The sequence below is a fragment of the Papio anubis genome, chromosome 18 (genome assembly GCF_008728515.1).
Source record: "Papio anubis isolate 15944 chromosome 18, Panubis1.0, whole genome shotgun sequence".
Classification (NCBI taxonomy): domain Eukaryota; kingdom Metazoa; phylum Chordata; class Mammalia; order Primates; family Cercopithecidae; genus Papio; species Papio anubis.
Genome location: NC_044993.1, coordinates 1,486,230 through 1,507,355, shown reverse-complemented (window position 1 = coordinate 1,507,355; position 21,126 = coordinate 1,486,230). Strand labels below are relative to the sequence as shown.

General features: G+C 63.4%; 1 protein-coding gene across 1 annotated transcript in view; it reads left to right on the top strand.

The window, feature by feature from the left end:
- ZFPM1 (zinc finger protein, FOG family member 1) overlaps window positions 1-21,126 on the top strand; it is a 74,262-nt gene that overhangs the window by 32,528 nt on the left and 20,608 nt on the right. The window contains 1 exon segment of the mRNA XM_021932280.2: window positions 2,409-2,531. Coding sequence (XP_021787972.2) covers window positions 2,409-2,531 — 123 coding nt within the window.

The window sequence follows — 21,126 nt, the reverse complement described above, 5'->3', positions numbered from 1 at the left end:
AAGTGGGGACCACAAGGCCCCCTCCCTGGGGCTTGGTGAGCTGAGGCCCCTGCTGGCATGCTGCTTGGGCTGAGTGCACAGTGGGTGCTGGGTGCAAGTGAGTGCTGGGTGCACAGTGGTTGCTAGGTGCACAGTGGATGGGTGCTGGGTGCACAGTGGATGGGTGCTGGGTGCACAGTGGTTGCTAGGTGCACAGCAGATGGGTGCTGGATGCACAGTGGATGCTGGGTGCAAGTGGGTGCTTGGTGCACAGTGGTGTCTCCTGCTAAGGCAGCACACCCCACTCACAGACCAGAGAAGTTTGGTGACTTGCCAGGGTCATTCAGCTGGCAAGTGCCCCAGTGGGGGTCCCACCCAGGTCTGGGTTTAGCCTGATTTCCTCCACCCTCGTCGGCACCTCCATACTCCCTGGGCCCTCCTGGTGGCCAATTCCATGGGGCAGGGCATTTTGCAAGCCGAGAAGAGGGCCTGCCCTCCCAGGAGAGAGTTAACCTGCCATAAGGAGGTCTGCTAGAGACAGCTGTACCCCAGACACACCCAGAGACCCTGGGAGAAGGGGCCTCCCTGGGACAGAGGTGCCAGGAGAGGTCAGCATGCTCACCCCCTTTTTCCAAGGTCTGAGAGAGACAGCAGCAGGTTGTGGGGTGGGCTCTGCCCAGCTCCCCCACACTCCACTTGCAGCCCCAGGCACCAATCTCATACCCGTGCCATGAAACCCTTTGCACAGAGACTGCGAATTACCCTCACTCCAATGTGGAGGAGATGTGGCCCCACCCGGACCGTTTGGGAGGGTGCTAGGTGGGTGACGTGAGCTGGGGTGGAGGAGAGATGGGTGCGTGGGACTGTCCCTGATGGGCGGAGGGATGCCAGGAGGCAGTGACAGCAGGTCCAAAGGCTCCAAGGCCAACGGGGGTGCGGGAGAGGTTACAGAGGGGTCTGTAGCCGAGGGGCTGGGGTGGAGATCCCAGGCAGACCTTGGTCCCTCGCTTGGGAGGGGGGCTTCTCAGTGGGGACCCCCACCCTAGCATTTCCCAGTCTGAGTGTCAGAGTCCCCTCTGGGTGGGCCACAGCCCCAGGAGCCCAGCAGGCCTCATCACCCCATCTGCACACACCCAGCCTGCTACGCCTGGGCCCCTTTTTCTGGCAGCAGGCCCCGGGGTCACCAGAGCCAGTGGGACTTGACCCCAGGGCTGGGTCCACCATCTCCCCCAGCTCACCCAGGGACATCCCTGCCCCAGGACGGCCAGGCTGGGTGCAGGTGTCCAGCCCAGCCTCTGATAAGGCCTGGGACCCGCTGGCTGCCACTCCTCCCTGCCCTTGCTGCCATCACCATTGGCACACACTGCTTGTGGTGCAGTCAGAACTCTGCCTGGCCGGTCCCGGGGCCGGGCTCTTAACCCTTGCAGAGCCTCAGTTCCTGCACATGTGAGCCGGGTGCCAGTCCCTCAGTGGCTATGGGGAGTGAGCACGTGTGGCACATGTGGACCCCGAGGCCCTTGGCTGTCACCGCCACCAGCCTTAGTGCCGCACACAGGTGCTGCCGGCCAGCTGCAGGAGCCCTGATGGAGGGGCCACAACAAAGGGCAAGTGGTGGACTTTGGCCCAGGCCGGCTTCCCGGGGAGCCAGGCTCCTTATCTGATCTAGGAGCCAGGGCTGCATGGGGGTGGGGGTGGGGCCCGGGAAGGAGCTGGAAAAAACAACCAGGGCTGCACCTGGCACAGGCCTGAGTGATAGCGTGGCGATGGGCGCGATAAGACAGCAGCGCGGGAGCTGTGTCTGCCGCTTGGCGGGTCCAGTGAGGCTCCCTCGCAGTGGCTGGAGCTCAGATGCCAGCCACTTTGATTTATAGCCAAAAATAATAGGACTTTTATACTGTGTGATTGACTTATTTGATGTTAATCACAGCCCTTATCGCGGGTATTAATAATCTGTGGGCATGTGACGTCACGGGGTGGGGGGGCTTTATGGGATCGCATCGATCGGGGCCGAGGTGGTTATCAGGCCAGCTGGGAAGGCAAACATGCCCTTTGGGCTGGAATCGGTGCAGGACCTGGTGGAGGGGCCCCCAGCTGCCAGCAGAGGGGACCGGGGAGCTGGTGGCCGCGTGTGTGCCTGCTGGCCGGGGCAGGCCGGTCGGGTCGGCCATCCTGTGCCCTAATTATCAACAGCAGCTGGAATAACAATTATCATTGCAACAATTAATGAGGGATGAGGGGTTTTACAAGACCAAGAGGAAAAGTTGGATGTCTGTCTCACCCCAGTGAGAGTGAGCCAGGAGGTGGGGGTGGCTCTGGGCCTGAGCTCCCCAACCCGGTGCCCAGTGCCTCAGCATCCCTCCCAGCCACAGGGAGGGGCAGCTCAGTGCCTGGCACTCAGCAGGGATGTGACGGTGTTTTCCTCTCTGCAGATGTTAGCTCACCCCCACCGCCACCGACCCCCACATCCCCAGGAGGCCCCAAGGAGCTGGAAGGACAGGAACCGGAACCCAGGCCCACGGAGGAAGAGCCGGGCAGTCCCTGGAGCGGGCCAGGTAACCATGTGGGCAGTGGAGGCAGCAACATCGCCTCCCGGGCAGCCTGGCCCGGCCCCCGGGAACAGGGCCACGTGGGTACTGGGGCAGGTGTGTAGGTTGCTGGAGACCCACCAGGCCCAGGCCTGTGCCTAGTCCAAAGCTCAGCCAACCTGTGCAGCTGGTGGTATCACTGCAGCTTGGCACCCTCGGGCCAATCCCGGGCCTCACGTGGTGTACAAGGAAGCTCTGGGGGGTTCCCTGGATCAAAGCCTGGTCTGGGCCGCAGAAGAGGAGCTAGTGTGATGGCCAGAAAGGCGTCCTCAGAGGTGGGAAAGGCAGGGAGATGGGAACAGGAGGCTGCATCTCAGCGGCCTGGGCCCGCAGCCTTCCCAGCTGGGCCGGGATTCAGAGCTGTGCTGAGGTGCCCAGGCAGGCACTCAGGTCTGAAGGGCAGGAGAGGACCCCACCCCACTCCAGAGTGGCTGCAGGCTGTGGGGGACGGAGTCCGAGCCACACTGCCCCGCGGGGCCTGGGCCACAGGGTGTGTCCTAGAGGGTGATTTGGTGACTCTGCTCCGTGATTTGTAGTAGAGTTCTGACCCCAGAAGTCCCACAAACGTGTTCTCCCTGTGGCCCTTTCGGGGACTGTGAATTCCATTCATTTATGAACACAGGGAACACTGGTAGTCAGATTGTTTCTGTTGTTCCTAATAAATCCCGCGGCCTGAGGAACCAGAGTAGCGTCTGGGGTGGCTTCCCAGGGTTGCCCGACCAAGGCCGTCATGAGAGCTGGTGGGTGAGGGAGGGAGGGAGGAGGCCCAGCAGAGGCGGAGTGGGGGTCGCAAGGTCCCCGTGGAGGAGGGACGTCGTGAGGAGGGGCAGGTGCTCGAGCCAGACGCATGTGCAGATGCAGCAAACATTTATTGAGTGCCTGCTGTGTGCCAGGCATACAGCCGGGAGCAGATGGCCGTCGCAGAGCGCGCAAGCGGCCGTAATGACACCAGCAGGGCCCCCATCTGTGGAGAGAAGACGTGTGGTGAGGTGCTCGCCATCCTGGGGAGCAGGGAAGGCTTCGCTGAGGCAGAGGGACCCCATTCCTTCCCGGGGGCCAAGATAGAAAGGGGTCAGCGAGGTCCCAGCAGCAAGGGAGAGTGAGAGATGGGTCCACGGGCCCGCTGGTGCAAGTAGGCAGCGGCACATGCGTGGAGAGGCCTCTTGTTCAATACAGCCCCTTCCCGCAACGGGACAGCCGGGACCACAGAGAGAGGGGTGGGCCTGGGCAGCCACAGCCAGGAGGATGACCCGGCCCCAAGGGGAAGCCGAGTCACACCTGCACGGGCTGTGGGGCTGCCCAAGGCAATGCTGGGGCCTCGTGGCCACCGGTCCTCATGGGCTCCTCCTGCTGTTCCCCAGGAAGGGGGGACCGGGCATCCAGCACAGCAGACGATGTGGCTTACCCACCTGGGACCCAAAGATGGTGGGGGGCCCAGGCGCCGTGGCAGAAACGTGCTGGCTGCGTGCCTTCTCCTCAGGGACACCAGGTGGGGGGAGGCCCAGGACACACCTGTCGGGGGTCGGTCAGACGCTGGTGTCTTTGGGGGTCTTGGTCAGGTGCTGGTGCCTCAGGCCCTCACTGCGGGGTCAGCCTGACAGGCCTTTTCACGTGCAGGGCAGCGCTGTGGGGTTGGGAGGGAGCCGCCATGACTTGGACTCAAGTGTGCACTGCTGCACCACTGTGGCTTGTGGGGAAGGTGCACTGAGGCTCCCCTGAAGCCCTCAGTTCTCCCATACTGTCCTGCATGTGGGTGGACCACCCGGTCACAGCTGGCAGAGACCATTGTGTAGCCCATGGGCCCTCATCTGCTGGCTGGACCCGGGCTCACAGGTGTCCTGGGAAACCCCCCAACCCCAACCCCGGTTAGACCCATTTCCCAGGGACATCCAGAAGGTAGACAGGGTTAGCCTGGTGGAGAGACCCGGCCTTGGCACCTCCCCCAACAGCTCCACCATGGGTCCAGCCAGGCTGCCCTCTCCCTGGTGGTCAGGGACTCCCTGGAGGCACCATGTAACACTAGGCAGACGGGAGGCCTCCCAGCCCCTCCCTCCTCCCAGGGGACACCCAAGAGGTCCCCAACACCTACTGCAAACGTAAGTGAGGTCCTGGGCACACAATGACTTTGTAAGCACCAGAGAGCTGTCCCAAGCTGTGGGGAGCTGTCCCGGGGTATACAGAGCTGTGTCGGGGTGCGGGGAGCTGTCCTGGCGTGTGGGGAGACTGTCCTGGCGTGTGGGGTAGCTGCTCCCGGGGATATAGAGAGTTCTGTGTCGGTGGTGCGGGGATGGGCTGATACGCTGGCGTGCTGGGGAGCTGTCCTGGGGTGCGGGGAGCTGTTCCGGGTTGGGGAGAGCTGTCCCGGGGTGGGGAGAACTGTCCCAGGGTGCAGGGAGCTGTTCTGGCGTGTGGGGAGCCGTCCTGGGGTGCGGAGAACTGTCCCCGGGTGGGGAGAGCTGTCCCGGTGTGCACATGGTCGTTGTCTTGACTTCCTATGATCTCCTGGCCCTGTTACTGCCCCTACCTCAGCCCCCTCCTGGCCCTACCTGATACCTGGTGCTCCCAGAGCCCTAAAAAGAGATCAGGGAGGCACTCAGTGGGTGCTGGTTTTTGTTTTCAAAAGTTCTGAGCTCTGTATGCTGCAAGCAGCTTTGCTCTGGAGCGCCACGACTTCAAATGGGGGCGCCTGGAGCTGTTCTGAGACGGGAGCACAGACTCTACAGCCCAGCCTCGCTGAGTGACAGCAGGCAGGCCGCCTGACCTCTCCAGGTCCCAGTTTCCCAATCTACAAAATGGATGTAAGGAGAGCCACAGCCGCAGCAGGAAGCCTCCATGAGGAGGGGGACTGAGGAGTGTGTAGTGCCGTGTGGCTGGAGCCGCTTCCCAGACCTCAGCTGTGGGCCTTGAGCTTGTCGGCCACCCCAGGGCGGCCTAGGTTCTCTCGGATTAGGGGGTGCAGGTAGGTTCTGCCGGGAGAAGCCGCCATCTGCAGCCTGGAACTTCCCTTTTCGCGGCCAAGAGAGGTGACCAAGCAGGGGCCTGGAGCAGCCACCTTGCGCTCCCCTGTCGGTGGCGGTCATCATGGCCTCATGGCAGGAAAAGCTCACCCCCCAAACCCCGTTACCCGCCCAGTACCAGGGAAGCTTCCAGGCGGGAGCCAGGACCCACCGGTGAGGTCGTTGCCTCGATGTCCAAAGCAGGACACCCGCCAGGGTGAGAGGCTGCCGCGGGCAGAGCCTCCCGTCACAGGGACCAGTCACACCTCACCAAACCCTGCCGTCACCACCCAAACCAAACTCGGAAGCAAGGGAGAAGTGGAGAAAGGAGCTGATTCCAGGAGGGGTGTCCGCAGGCCTCCAGGGCGAGTCGGGGCCCTGCAGTAGGGAGCAGAGGGAGTGGGAGAGGGCACAGCCCTGCATGGGTAGGATGCCGCAGGGCCTGAGTGGGGGGCGAGGCAGACGTGGACGGGCAGGAGTGCGGCCTGGTCACTGGGCCCGTGGCCTTGGACTCCAGTGAGGCAGCAGGAGGCGCCGGCAGGAGGAGAGAAGGGCCAGGGTCTGAGCGTGATCCCAGGAGTGGCCACAGAGAAGGGACCTCGGCTGGAGGCAGAGCTGGGGCCGCCAGGGCCTGGACTCCGTCTTCCTCCCTGGAGCCACCAGTCCGGATGTGAAGGGAAGGATGGGCGGCAGGAGGCGGAGAACTCCTATTTTGTCTTTGAAATGACCTTGTTTGCCGGAGGGGCAGCTGCTTAAGATTCTGCTATGCAAATGGCTAAGCCATAATCTATAATCCCTGCACGTGCTCGGGAGCAGCTCGGCCGTGGCGCGTCCTGCAGGCCTGTCCCATTGTGGGATGTGGGGCCGAGTCCTGGAACTCCTGGGCATCCCACTCCTGCCTTGGAAAATGGAGGCACTCAGACATGCCATCCCACTAGGACTTGGAAGGGTGGAGCTGGGGTCCCATTCCACTCCCTGGGTCCTGGGCTGGCCCATTTCACGGGCCCTGTGTGGTCGTCTGCCCTGAGAGTAATCGTGCAGCCTGGGCCACAAGGAAACAGGTGCAGGAAGAAGCTGAAGAGCATGGGGGCTGGACCTGGGAGTGTGGAGTCTCCTCCCCCTGGAACAGGCCTCCCCCACCTCCCTCTGTGAGGCTGGGCGGAACTGAGGGGAACTGGGCTGGGAGGAAAGCTTCTTGCCCAGGGCCGCCTGCAGCACCAAGGAGGCCTCACTTCTCCATCCTGGGGGCTTCAGGCTATGGAACAAAAGTCCCCACCTGCCCTGGCCCAGGGTCTGCCACAGGGGAGAGAAAGCAACAGAGAGGGGGCTTGGGGTGGGGACGGGGACCCTCACCCACATACTGCTGGGCATAAGAGCACATCAGCACGGGTCGTGTACACGGGACTTAAGGAGATCGCCTCTCACTGGGCATTTCCTGTGAGGGGAGCTCTCGAGTCCTGGCACATAGGGTCTCTCATGTCCAGCAGCCAGTCCTGCAGGGGAGGTCTGAGTTGGGTCCCACTCTACAGTTAGGGAAACGGAGGCTCAGCGAGGTGAGGTGGCTTGGCCACAGTGGTCCAACCCTGAGTGGACATGGGGCTGGGACTTGAGCAGCGCTGCCTGTGGGCGGGGGGCTGGCAGGCCTGCCCTTGCTTGCCCAGGATCCGCAAACACCTGCTCCTGGCTCGCTCCACCTGTAAGTGCCTCAGGGCCTGGAGCTCTTTCCTGGAACCACTATGGACAAGGTGAATTCCAGCTGATCACACAAGTCATGACTTTTCCATCCCCGCTCTGTCCTGGGCCCTGGTGGCAGAGATGGGAAGGCTGGCCATGTCTCCAGGGCACTGCTGGCCAGCAGAAGGGACACTCAAGTGTCAGGCTGGGTGTGAGAGATGGGAGGGGCAGCAGGTGGACGGCCCCGGCCCCAGCCCCACGCTGAGCCGTGACGGACACAGTAGAATGGGGTTGGGTGTACACAGGCAGCTAGCTCAGGGCCTGAGGTTCAAGTGGTCAGTCGTGGCTGGAGCATTCGGGCCCAGGTGTGGATGGGGTTCAGAGGGGTCAGGGCGGGGCTCAGTGCCAGGGACTGCAAGGAGCCGTCTCGGTTTTATTGGCTGTAAAATGGGTATCCTGAAGGGTTTTGGGGGGCCGTTCGTCCAGATGCTGTGCCGTGAGTGATCTGGTGCAGCGTCCCGGCGCTGGGAGCAGGCGGCTGCTGTGAGTCCGGAGGAGGGCTCTGTCCGCTATTTCCTGCCTGAGGCCCACAAAGGGCCCCCACCCAAGGGTCCTGACGGGGCCTGCCTGAGGCTGGGAATCCTCACCCAAGTGTGTGAGGGCGTCGGGCTGGTTATCTGGGCCGAGCTCCATCTGACTAATCTCGCCGGCCGAGCGTCTACGCAAACCTCAAGGCCTGCTATCGGGAGGAGGCTGAGGCGGGGGCCCGGCCTGATGGACAGCGGGGAGATGGGCCGATAGGCGGCGGCGCTCCCTCCCCACCCGGCGTGCGTGGGTGGGAAATCATTCCAGCTATTCTGCCTTATCAGCAGCCCGGCGCTGCCCCCGATAGCACTATTAGTCTTAGATTAACGGGGGGGAGGGGACCCTGGCGGATGGCAGGGGTCAGCCTGGGGTCAGCTCCATAGACCAGACCCAGTGCTGGGTCAGGAGCTACCACCTCTGGCTGTCCTAGGGAACAGGAGCCCACCTGAGGGGTCCCCAGAGGGAGCCCCAGACCCCACCCCACTTCACAGCAGGGCAGAAGGGGCCATGGGGAGCTGGAGCCAGAACCCGAGGAGGGGCTGTGTGTCTCGCAGCCACACCCTTCCCTGGAGGTTTGCTGAGCACATTGGGGCCAGGCGTGTATCAGGTGCTGGGAATAGACAGGGATGGGCCTGCCCTGGACGTGTGTGGTGGAGGGACATGGGCCCTGGAACCAGAAAGAACATGGGTGTCCCGCCCGGGAGCGGTCAAGAGAAGGAGGTGGTGTGTTCATTCAACCAGCGTGTGTATGAGGGACATGCTCAGGCCAGCACAGCCCAGGCCCTCCAGGATCTGCTCTCTGGTGAGGGAGACACCCCAAGTCATGACGAGGTAGGAACGCCACGTATCCGAGGGGCAGGCAGAGCTGGCCTCGCTGAGCCAACGTTTGAGTCCCAAATGAGTGAGGGGCGTCTGGAAACGGTGTCCCAGGCTGAGGGCGCAGTGCCTGAGCCGGGGGCACCCCGCCCATCTGGAGTGAGCGCAGGGGTGAGGCAGCAGCGAACTCAGAGCCTGAGGCCCCATCACGTCAGGCCTGCGGTGGCAGAGGGTAGTTATCTTGGAAACTGAGTTCAGAGGTCGCAGGCTCTGGCCGGCGTGACCCTGGGTGGTTGGCGTGGACACCTTGGCTGCCCCTGGCCCTGAGCCTTCCCATGACACCCTTCCCTCCCCTCTCCCAAGCACTGGCCCCAGGCCTGGGTGGGGGCCGCACCCGGGTCCTGCCTGCACCACCAGACCCCAGGCCTGCCTCTCCATGCAAGGCCCTGTGGGCAGAGCCCCTGGTCAGGGTTGAGGTTGGGGCCAGAGCCATCTGCAGCCCCTGAGACTGGCTCCTCTTCCTTCATCCCCAGCTCCCCCATGGCCTTTGTGGCTTCCCCATGGCCAGGCTGCCAGCACCCCGAGGCCTGGCTGACCTCCCGCACCCACCCCAGCCCTGGCCATACAGAAGCTGCCTCCTGAGCCTGGCCCTGACTTCAGCCTCCACCCCAGGAAAGTCACCTGGGCCTCGAGGTCCCGAAACTGCAGGCAGAGCCGGCATTCACTCACTCTCTTGTACTTCCATTTATTGAGCACCAACTGTGTGCCAGCCCTGCCATAGACAGGGGGATGCAGCGTGAGCAAAACAGACCCTGATGCGGCCTCCAGAGCAGCCGCCGAGGAGGAGAGAGCAGTCGTGGGGGTGACGCTGGAGATGCGGGCTGGTGCAGAGGAAGCCGGGTGCAGAGGCCTGGGGTGGGGCCGGCCCAGCTGACTTTGGGAGCAGCAAAGGGGCCAAGGGGCAGGCAGGACCGGGCACGTGGACAGGGCGGAGCCTGGTGCCTAGCAGGCTGGGCACGGGGCAGGTCTGTGCACAGTGTGGGGGACCCCACCTGGGTGGCCCCTGAATCCCGCTGGCTGGGTGGAGGACAGCTCAGGGGCAGACGGAGGGAGATCCAGGAAAGTGCTTGGCTGAAGTGGGCACTGTGTCCCCTTCACAGATGGGAAACTGAGGCCAGGAGAGGTCAGGTAGCCACCGCACCCCCATGCTGGGGAGGGTCCGAGTGGGCACAGAGTCCACAGGCCTGCCTCCCAGGGAAGGGCCCAGGCCCACCCATCCAGTCTCTCCAGGCCCAGCCCCCAGGGTCCTGTGGGCTCCCCGGGCCCCTCCTCGCCCCCATGGCAGCAGAGGGTGAGGGACAGTGGATACCCCATGAGGAGTGCAGCTGGAGCCCTGAGTCTCTAGCCGTCCCCATAGTTGGGGGGCGGGGGCCGGGCCTGGCTGCCTGCCGTGCTGCCCACTGGCCTCACCACCTTCCGGGAGCGGCTATCTGTGGCCAGGGCAGCCTATCTCGGCCGCAGGCGCTAATCAAGCTGGCTTCCTCCTCCGCCCTCCCACCCGGCTTCCTGCCCCGGCCATCCCCCACCACCAGCCCCCACCCGGGCCCCCGCCGTTGCCCTACCAGCCCCTCCCAGACATCTCGGGGGCAGGCCCACCAGTATCACCTGGGCGAGCCCCTGGAGCCCCGGCTGCTGCCCAGAAGCTTCCCTCCCTGCCCCTCCTGGGCCTGCCGCGTGGCCGGGGACACAGTCAGCTCCCCGCCTGAGCTGGTGGCCTCCTCAGGAAGATGGCCACAAGGCGCTCTTGGGAGGACCCTTGGGACAGTGGGCAGGCGCTGGGCAGGCCACAAGCATGTCGCTGGCAGCTGCTGCCCCAGCTGCCCTCGTTCCCACCACTACGCCCCATGTTGCCACCAGTGTGGGCGCCGTGACCATCACTAGCACAGGAACAGTGCTGTTAGAGAGAGCTGCTGCTGGCCTGGCCGCTGTCACCTTGCTGGTGCTGTCACTGTCACTCTGGGTCGTGCTGTCACCTCGCTAGGACTGTTGCTGTTACTGGCACCAGCCCTCCCGCTGGTACAACAGCAGACCCAGCTTCCAGGTGTCACCTCTCTCACCACAGACCTGGGGCCTGTTGCACCCTGTTCTGGGCTCAGGGTCCCTCATCTGTGAGACGGGGACAGGACAGTTCAGGCTGCCTGGAGCTGCTGGGGCAGGGCAGGGCCCACAGTTTCTCTTTCCCAGCATGTCTGCATGGTCAGCTCAGATCTTGGCCACCCTGGGCTAAGCTGGGTCCTGGGCACAGTGCTGGGTCCCTAGACCACACCTTGGTGTCCTCACGTCACCAACAGGTACAGCAGGCCCTCCCTGTGGGGTACAGCCTCAGCTGGGGACATGTCAGGGTCTCTAAGGCCGGCCCCTCCCCACACTGGCCTGACTTCTCCACCTCCTCCTGCCCAGGAGGGAAACTGAGACACCACTGCTGGTGATGGAGATAGCAGGCGTGGGTGCAGGGCCCTCCCGCCGGTGCTGGTGATGATGGAGATGGCGGGCGTGGGTGATGGAGGTGGCGGGCGTGGGTGCGGGGCCCTCCTGGCACTGCTGTTTGCCATGGGGTCAACCCCAGCCTGGGAGGGCTCCTGGGCCAAAGAGCGAACTGAGACGCAGTGAGTTCACATGGCTCGTCCGAGGTGGGGACTAGGCCGGTGAGCCCTGACCTCCTGACCCCAGCCCTGCAAGCGCCCCCACCCGTGGTTTAACCCTCCCAGCAGCTCCTCCACCCCTCAGGCGGCTGCACCCGCCCCCTATTTATTTATTTATTTATTTATCTCTCCTCTGTCTCTGCATGTAACTTTTTATTTCCTCACCGCGCTTTTCCATTACAGCGGCCGTGGACGCAGCCGATAAGATCGGTCCCCGGAGATGGGACAAAGGGGCCGCCATCGGCTCGAGGGCTGGTCATATCCTGCCCGAAAGGGCCGAGCAGGGCCTGAGATGCGGCAAGATGCTATCTCGGGGTTTATTGTGTCTCGTGAGGGCGCCTCCCACCCCAGCCCCCCGCCCTCTCCCACCCTGCCCAGGGCCCGGGCACCAGACACTCAGGACCCGCCTCTGCCCCACAGGCGTGATGCTTCTGTGCGTGCCCCTCCATGTCCCCCAACCTAGTCCCTGTGCCCTGTGGGCGGCCTGGGGCCATGAACAGGGGCTTTGGCCCCAGGTGTCTGTTTGGATCCACCCTGGAGTTACTGTGGGTCTCGGGCTTGCCCCCAGCCTCCCAGAGCCCCATCGTCCCTCCCCAGCCGGTGCTGCTGGAGGCAGTGGCCTTGGCGACCCTGTCCCAGCTGAGGGTCCCCACCTCGCAGGTCAAAGCCACCCGGTCCTGGCTGCCCCAGCACCACCAGCTGCTGCCTCCCTTGACTCAGCAGTTGGCTCCTGGGAATTTATCCCAGAAAAATCATCCCAGCATAGACGGGCTCAGGGCAGCATGTCGAAGACGGCAAGTCATTTATTTTTTTAAAATTTTTGCTGTCCTGCCACGTTTCCTCCAGAGAAGGAAGATGGTTCTAAGGGCAGCGGAGGCCACGTGGGTGCCCGTTTGTGGGTTGCTCTGCACACACAGTGGCCGAACGGCAGATCCGGGGCTGCCCTCAGAGTGGTCACCACCCCCACCCATCTTTAGCTGTTGTTCCCCCAACCCCGCGGGACTGGAAGGCTGTGTACCGTCTCTTCTGCAGGTGAGGGTGGTGCTCCTCAGCAGGGCAGGGTGGGTGGATGAGCACGCGCCCCTGGGACAGGAACCCCCATTGTAACACAGTGCTTGATTCAGGGGCCAGTGGAGACTCCCGTGGTTCCTGAGCAGAGGCACAGGGGAGGGAGCTGTGTCTGGGGGGCCCCCCGGTTCTTGAGTGGAGGGATCTGTGTCTGAGGAGGAGCTGGCCTGTTCTGCCTCCAGAGCTCCTCCTGCTTCCTGGTCTTCCCCACCCTCCCGAGCCCCTGCCTGGCCTGTATCTGACTCACAGCCAGCTGCCTCTCTGTGGGGCCAGGTCCGCTCTGTGGGGCCAGGTCCTCTCTGTGGGGCCAGGTCCTCTCTGACCTCGGTCTTCTCATCTGTGTTGGGGTGATTGGGGCCATGACAGCTCTCTCTATGGCTGCCCATAAAACCACACATAGCTTTTAGAAGAGGAGACACATTCACAGTTCACAGAAGCACCTTCTGCCTCTGGGACTCACATGGGGCTGGGCTCACCCCGGGGCACAGGCTCCATATCCCAGTTAGAGCCTCAGGGTGCCAGGCAGACCTTGGGCTCCCGAGGCCTCAGTCTTCCCCTGGTTAGCACCTCCTCTGTGGAGGTGACAAGACCGAAGGGTCAGTGAAGGCTCAGGGCAGCAGCCTTTTCTGGAAGGGACTTTTCCATTCTCGGGGGGTGGCAGTGTCCTGGCGCTCTCGGTGGGCACCAGCGTCCTCATCAGCACCTGCCTGGGTGTCCACAGCTGCCCCCGGTGGGGGTGGGTGCCTGCTAGGCTGGGTAGGATGGTCTCACCCAAGGCTGGGGCAGCATCCTGGGCCCTCACTCACCCTCTCCCATTTATGGAGCACAGACGGAGCCCCCAGAGGGCAAATGAACAGGCTGAGCAGGGGCCTGGTGGGAAGAAAGGGCCTTCAGGGGCATCTAGACCCTGGAAAAACAGGGCAGAGGCCGGGGCGCCCAGGCCGATAGGACACAGATAAGGTAAAGAAAATACGTCCTGTGTAAACAGCTTATCTAACATCCTGTTTCCAGCCACTGATAGGATGAGGCAGGGCTGGGGAGAGCCAGGGACCCCCACCCCAGTTCTCAGGCCTCAGGGTCCCCGAAGACCAGACTACTAGGGCCTGGGGGTAAATCGGCTCCCTCTCCCCACTTCCCAGGCAGGAAGACCAAGGCCCAGGACCCAGGGTGTTTAGCCTTCCAGAAGCCCGGAGAGGCTGCCAGTCTCCCAGCTTGGAGGTAACATGAGGCCGTGGCCCTCAGACTCCTCAGCCCTGGGGAGGCGCTGCAGAGTGGCAGAGACGGAGAAAGAGTCCCTCGCTGGGCCCCGTGCACAGACCCCTCGGGGACACATGGAGGGACACGGGCCCCCCTGTGCACCATGGGGCTCTGCCTGCCAGTCCAGCTGCCCCAGAGGGGGCCAAGGTGGTGGTGTCTGAGACCACAGCCCCCAAGAGAGCACCATGGAAGGGGTTCAGACAGGCAAGACCTGGCTCCGAGCTGCCCTCGAGGCCTCTGAAAGGGCAGTTCTGGGCCTGAGCACTGCCCCACTGCCCCTGTAGGGTCAGGTCCTTGCCCCCTCCCTTAGACACACCCCTCCCCAGGACAGGCCACTGGGCTTGCAGGTACGAGGGCCCCCAGGTACCTGCAGGGGAGTTCGGCCCCACCCTGCCTTCCTTGCTATTCCCAGGCGGTCCCAGCTCTGCCATTAGCTGGGGCCAGGGTTCAGCCCGATAAAGATGGGCTGTTGTTCTGTGTCAAAAAATCAATAATCGCAGCGATGTTCCAGGCGATAGGAAGAGAAGTTCACAGGCACCAGCTGGCGGGTGGGCGGGGCAGAGCGGGGGGCTGCGGCACCTGTGGCCGGCCCTTCCTGCTGCTCCCTCACCCGGTGGCTGACGCAGCTGCTCCACAGTGGACGCCAGGCCCAGGCTGCGCCAAGCCAAGCCGTGGCCCTTGTGCCTGCCGCTCCTTACTGCCCGTTTGTAGCCCAGAGCCGGCCAGGGCCTCGGCGAGGAGGTCGGTCCCTCCCCAAGGTGCGCTGGCTGGGTCTTCTCCCAGGAGGTGGTGCCGTCCTCCTCCAAACACAGGCACTCAGGTCCCCGGTGTTCCAGTGCCTTCGGGACACAGCCGTCAAAAGCCGGCCCTGAGGGGCTGACCGTCTAGCAGGAAGACAGAGTTAATGAAATCAAGACCTCTGCCCCTGGGTGCCCCCAGGAGGTGGTGAACACTCTGGGGACCTGGGAGACAGGGAGGAGGTGGGAGGGGCTGGCATCACCCTCCGCACGGATGGCTTCCTGGGGTCCTGGCACCGTGCCATGTGGGCTGGCCCTGAGGCAGTACCGTGCCTGGCACCTACCATTCCCTGGAGCCAGCACCCCCTGCCGTCAGCTCCCAGGAACGATGCCCATGCCGCCTGTCTGCTGATCCCAGCCAGGCCTCCTGCGATGTGGGCCCTGAGCACGACTTGGCAAGGAGACCACCATGCCGAGTGGGCGGGCGCTCGGAGGGTGGGCACACAGGGTGCGAGGCCCACCTCTAGCAGAGAGAGAGCCTCGGCAGGTGCAGCTGCTGGCAGGGCCACCACGGGGCTTTCCGGCCACGTGCCTCACCCCAAAGGAAGGCACCCCTCACAGCCCCAGCCCCCCGAAGCCCTCCCCCGTGAGTGCAGGGTCTCAGGAAGGCAGGTTCTGGCGTTCGAAGCCCTTTGTTAACCTCTGGCCTGGGGTGAGGAGAAAACCCTTGTCCAGGAGGCCTGGGGCTCTGGGCCAACCCCACCCTGGGCTCTCCACTGGCCTCCGGGGTGCTCTGAGGTTTGTGGCCCAGCAGAGGCCAGGCACCATGGCCAGGAGGCCAACAGGGGCCATGCCAGGCAGAAAGCAGAGGACACCAGGGCAGGAGGCGGGGAGGCCACAGCAGGGGGTGGGGAGGCCACAGCAGGAGGCGGGGAGGCCACAGCAGGGGGTGGGGAGACTAGGGCAGGGGTGGGGGGCACCAGGGCAGGGGTGAGGGCACCAGAGCAGGAGGACCAGGGTGGAGGAGCTGGAAGCTTCCCAGGAGGTGGTGGGCCTGGGGTCTCCCGGGGCGGGGTGCTGGGAGGCCTTGAGCAGGCCCCTCCTCTGTTTCCCCTCAGTGAAATGGACCTGGGTCTTGTGCTGGGGCTTGGTTCCACTGCTGGGCACGCAATTACACAGAATAATCCGGAAACGACTGAATGGGGGCTGGCCAAGAGGCTGCCCCAGAGCGGGCGCGCAGGGCAGGCTGTGCACTGAGTGTGCGTCCACAGGGCGGTAGCCATCACTGGGTGTGCACAGGCCACAGCTCTGAGGAGCACAGCCATTTCCCCAGCATGGCCGGAGGGCCCAGACGTATGTGATATCTGGTTTTTCAGCAGCAAAGCTGATTCATTTTTCTACCCATCCTGGGCATGCAGCTCCCAGGCTCCTCTGTTGCCTCTCCCAGACTCAGCCCTGCTGCCAGGACCTGGACCCAGGGAGAGGCAGGGTGGGAACCCTCATCAGGCCCCCAAGACCCGGGCTAATCTGCAGAGCCCTGAGTGGCTTTGCCTCTGAGCTTTGGTGCATCCATTGATCCCATCACCCGCGTCTCATCCGCCTGCGGCTCCGTCTCTGTGTCTCATCCGGCGGCTCCGTCTCCCTTCTCACTAGCCCATGTCACGTTGTTCCTTCCATCTCGGCTGTCCCGAGTGCCACAGCCAGGGCCACCGCCACGAGTGAGGGCTGTGGTCCTGCTGACCTTTCCAGGTGGCCTTCTGCCCACTCTGCTTGGTGGCTCCTGTCTGTGAACAGGGAATGGACTTCACGGAGGGCCCACTGCCCAGTGGGTGGGACTCACTGCAGGTGGGGGTATGGCCTGGGCTGCAGTCATGGGTTTGTGATCAGAAGGACCTGGGCTTGACTCTCCCATGCCACTTGCTGGCTGTGTAACCTCCCACGTGGCCCCCAGCTTCTCGGGCCTTGCTTTTCACAGACAAGAACAGGAGAAACAGCCCCCATCATCCCCCGAGCTCTTGGCCTCGTCCCCTCAGCACCATGTCCCAGCCTCCAGAGCTCAGAGGTGGGGAGCTGAGGCCTGCCCAGAGGTGCCATGGCCATCAGTGACCCAGCCAGGGCTGGAGTCAAGCCTGGGCCCCTTTGTGTTTCTTGACTTGGCATTCAGGTGTGGCTTGATCCAGGGAACACACTGACTGACTAGTGCCGCATAGATCTGGTCTCCTGGTCCCAGACCTGGGCTGCCTGGGTGTGTCAGCCTTCTCCATGCCCTGGCAGGATGGCTGAATGGGGTACGGCTCAGAGGACGATGCCCAGCCTCTGTCCAAAGGGTGGGCTGGGTCTTGTGGGTTCTACAGGCCTGGGAACACCAGCCCCCATGGGAGATGCCATCCAGCTCTGGCAGATGTGGGCCTTGGGGAGAAGTGGCAGCCCTGCGGGGCCCATGTGGCTGTGGGAAAGGCCCCCTGCAGACAGCCAGCTGCCCACAGTGCACCTTGACCTTGCCCGTGCACCCAGGCGTTTGGACGCTCACAAGGGACCCTTGTGAGGCCCCTCTGCAGATGGGCCAGCCCCACCGCCTGCCTGGGAGGACACCCTTGCCCAGCCCATCCTGGGCTCCACTCGGGGGCCTCCAGTAGCCACTCCCTCCTCTGAGCCTTGGTTGCCCTATCTGTAAGCAGGAACCTAAAAAGGGGGCCACAGTAAGGGGCCCAGTGGGTCGAGGATGTGTCAAGAAGTTGCTGGTGGGCCGGGCACGGTGGTTCACACCTGTAAGCCCAGTACTTTGGGAGGCTGAGGTAGGCAGATCGTTTGAGGTCAGGAGTTCAAGACAAGCCTGGCCAACATGGCGAAACCCCTTCTTTACTAAAAATACAAAAATTAGCCGGGTGTGGTGGCATGCACCTGTACTCCCAGCTACTCAGGAGGCTGAGATGAAAGAATCGCTTGAAACCGGGAGGCGGAGGCTGCAGTGAGCCAAGATCACACCACTGCACTCCAGGCTGGGTGACAGAGCAAGACTCTGTCTCAAAACAAAAAAGAAAGAAAAGGAAAGTTGTTGTTGGACCCCCAGCCTTGTCCCCCATCCATTTCTCACCAGGCCTGCGTTTGTTCCCAGCCAGATCTTGGGAGGATCACATGTGAGGGAGGCCATGATATCCACACAGGACCACGCTTTTCACTGCCCAAGAGGCTTCTGTGGCCACAGAAAAGGCCACAGAGTCCAACCACAGGCCTTTGGCTCCACGTGGGCTCCCCTGGCCTCTCCTTGGCACAGGCCCATCCCAAGGCTCACTCAGAACCTCTCCCAGACGTGGCCTTCGGTGCCCGCCGTGGGCCGTGGTTGGTGAATCCTGGGAACCAGGCCTCTGCCTCCCGTAGGCGGCTGCAGCACACAGGGCCAGGGCCTGCCGCTGAGGCTACAGAGGGGACACAGACCCTGCGTGGAGGTCACAGGGCGGGGGAGGAGCTGCTTAGCCTCCACTCCCCTTCTGTCACCTGTCTCTTGTCCTGGGGCCTCAGCTGCCACCCAGATTACAGGCTTTTCCATCCAGGAGGGTCTGACTTTGGAGCTGGTGACCGTGGGCAGGTCCCCTCGCCCCTGTTAAATGGACTCCGCAGTTGGCCTGCGTGGGAGCCAAACACGTGACCAGCAAGCGGATCCGAACGTGGCGCGTCGTGGTGGACAGAGGGGCCGACTTGCCCCGCCCCACGCAGTCGACCCTCGGCCAGCCTGGTCTGCCTCCCGTGTGACCTTGGGGAGCCGCTCGCCCCTCTGGCCTCTGTTTCTGTGTCTGCGCAGGATGTGTTCTCAGGACCCACCTGCTCTGTGCACCAGCCTCACCTGCTGACCCACAGAGACTTCCGGAACCCCGCCAGCCTGGGGGAGGGAAGCTCCTTTTTCGTTCCTTTTTTGTGACTTTTATCAAAAGCAAACAGCATGATCCCTGAGACAGGGCCGCTCCCAACAAAGCCGGGCCCAGCTGGCCTGTGGGAGCCACAGGGCGGGACAGGGCGGAGCGATGGGGTTGATTAGATAAGTGGGTGCTGGGGTGACCCCACAGTGGGCACCAACCACAGAGCCCACCGTCGGGGGTGGCCGGACTTTGCGCTCCAGAGGCTACCAGCCATTAGGCACAAACAGAAGCTGGCCCCTGGAAGGCGGGAAGGCCAGCTGTGTGCAGGAGGGGCCCCGGTTCCCGGATGTCCACAGACCCACAGGGTGACGCCTTCACCTGCCTCCTCAAGTCAGAGCTGCGAGCCAGCCTGCCAGGGCCGTGGTTCAGGTGGGGAAACAGGCCTGGGGAGGCGGGTGGCTGAGCAGCGTCGGTTCAGGAGGCAGATGGTCCTGGGTGGAGCCCTGGATCCTCTGCCAGAGAGCAGCTTCGAAGTCTGGTCTCGGGGGCAACTGCCTTCCCTGCTGTGTGACCCCCAGCTGGTTGCTGGAGTCTCTGGGCCTGTGGGATGGGAGCAGACGCTCCTCCACAGGCTTGCTGCCACGTGTGTGTCAGGAGGGGGCCGCGGTGCCTGTGCTGGGCATGTTGGCCACGTTGTTGAGGGAGGCCACAGGGACCTCTAGGGCCTCTGCGGCAGAGCCAGAGCTCAAGGGTGGAGGCCAAATCCCAGGGGGCAGCCCTGGGCTGGGCCCCAGGCCTTAGGATGCCCACCTGGTGCAGCTTCTCAGCCCATCCGGGCAGCTGGGAGAGAGAACAGTGCTGGCTGCACCGGCAGACACACCCCTACCCTCATGGCATGAGCCCAGGGGAACATCATGGGGGCACCCCCTTCTCCGTAAGGGTAAACCGAGACTCAGAGCACACACAACCACTGGCGAGCTGGGCAGAGGCAGGATTGGCCCCAGGCCTGTGGATTCCAGACCCCAGCCCTCCCTCCCCAGGCACCCCCAAAAGGCCCTGGACCCTGGCCAGACCCACTAGGCTCCCCTCAGCCAGGCTCCCCACTGTGTGGGGTTGGCCCAGCCGGCAGCGCTGAGCTCTGCCTGGTCCTCAGCCCCCCACTGCTTCCATCCCCGCGAGTGTCACCGGAGGGTTTTAAGACCCATGTGGACGTTTCAATCATATAAATATGCAATGGCTGGAACTTCTCATTTGGTTCCTCGCAGATGCTTGGGGGTGAAATTGAATCCCAGCACGGCGTGTTTGTTCTGGAGATGGCGTGTGCAGTCCTGTTTGCCTGAATAAATTAATCCTTGTCCCAGTGCTGTGCCTATAGTGGCGGCCCCATGCCCCCTGCGGGGCTCACCTATGCGGCTTCGGGCCCGCCCCCTCCTCAGGAGACCCGTCTAGAGATGGGGAAACTGAGGCCACAGCCGGAAGAGTCAGCCACGGGGCCACCAGCCGCTCCCTCCCACCCCAGCTCAGAAGACCCCTGGGGTTCTGGTTCTAACCCACCCCCCCCCGCTGCCTACCCTTGGGCCAGAGACAGAACCTTTTGGAGCTGTCTCCCCAACGTGTGTTGGGAGGAGTAACTTCAGAGCAGCTGGGAAGAATCCCCGCAAGTCCTGCTGGGCCCGGCTGAGGCTCAGTCCGTGGGGCGGGCACTCATGTTGGGTTCGTGGCGATTTGGGAGCCGCAGCTGGTGTCCCCATTCTTCATCTGCAGAGACGACCTGGCTGGAGCTGGCATCTCTGCTGGGCTCACCCCAGTTGCTCTGGAGCTGGAGAAGAGGCAGCAGAGAGACCTGTCACAGGAGGCTGGCAGGGAAGGACACCTCCCCCTGGAAGCCCACCCTGACTGGCCTGCCCGCAGAGCTGTTGGTGCCATGGGGGTGTCCGGCCACTGCCTGTGTTTTCTGGGAGCCCCAAGGCCAAGACTGTGGCTTGCCTGTTGCTGCCCCGGGTTCCCCACAGGGTTTTGTGGTGGGACAAGCACAGAGCTCACCATGGGTTCTGGTCCCACCTCCAGCCAGAGCTCCCAGTATGGCTTGGGCACTCCTCAGCCTCGCTGGGCCCTGGGCTTCCTGGTGGTGGGGTTGGGTGCTGGCCATCTCCATGGCTGCCACTGTCTGGATCCCCCAGCCATTTTACAGACCATTTAAAAAAACATCTGCCTGTGTCTTCCCGCCCATTCCCACCCAGCTCAGCATCCCCTGGCCCCCAGTCCCAGGCCTCTCACCCTCACTCACGGACATTTCTATCCATTCTCAGCCTTGAGTCAAGTCCTCAGGAGGCACCCCATCTGCCAGGAGTAGGAGCCTCACCCACCCCCACTTTCCAATGCGATTTTGTTTCTGGTTGGGAGAGGGTCTCTGCAGGAACAGGGGGCTGGAAATAGGTTACGTGAGCAGATGAGTGTTGCGAACCACCACGGCCTCCATGTTCAGTTGCACAGGTTGTAAGCTGCACAAGGGCACCTGGGGTGAGCTGGGGCTAAGATCAGCCATGCTCCCCTTACCAATCCAGGCACCTTCGTGGCCCTGCATCCACCCCCAAGAGGCACCTTTCCCATGCACAGCCCCTTGGAGACGCAACCTGAACCCTGGTCCAGGGAGATGGGTTGTCGTGGTGACCATCGCCCTGGTCCCCAGCCCCACACGCCTCCGATCCCTGGACTCCCTGGAGGCCCCTCGCCCAGCCCCCGGCCATCCCTGAGTGGTGGGTTCTGCCCCTGGGCGAGCGGAACGGCCACCTTTATCGGAGCCAGCCCTCTCTGGCGGTGCGTGATACCCAGAAGGGGCGGCCGCCACGGGAAATGCCAGCCACGCTCTTATC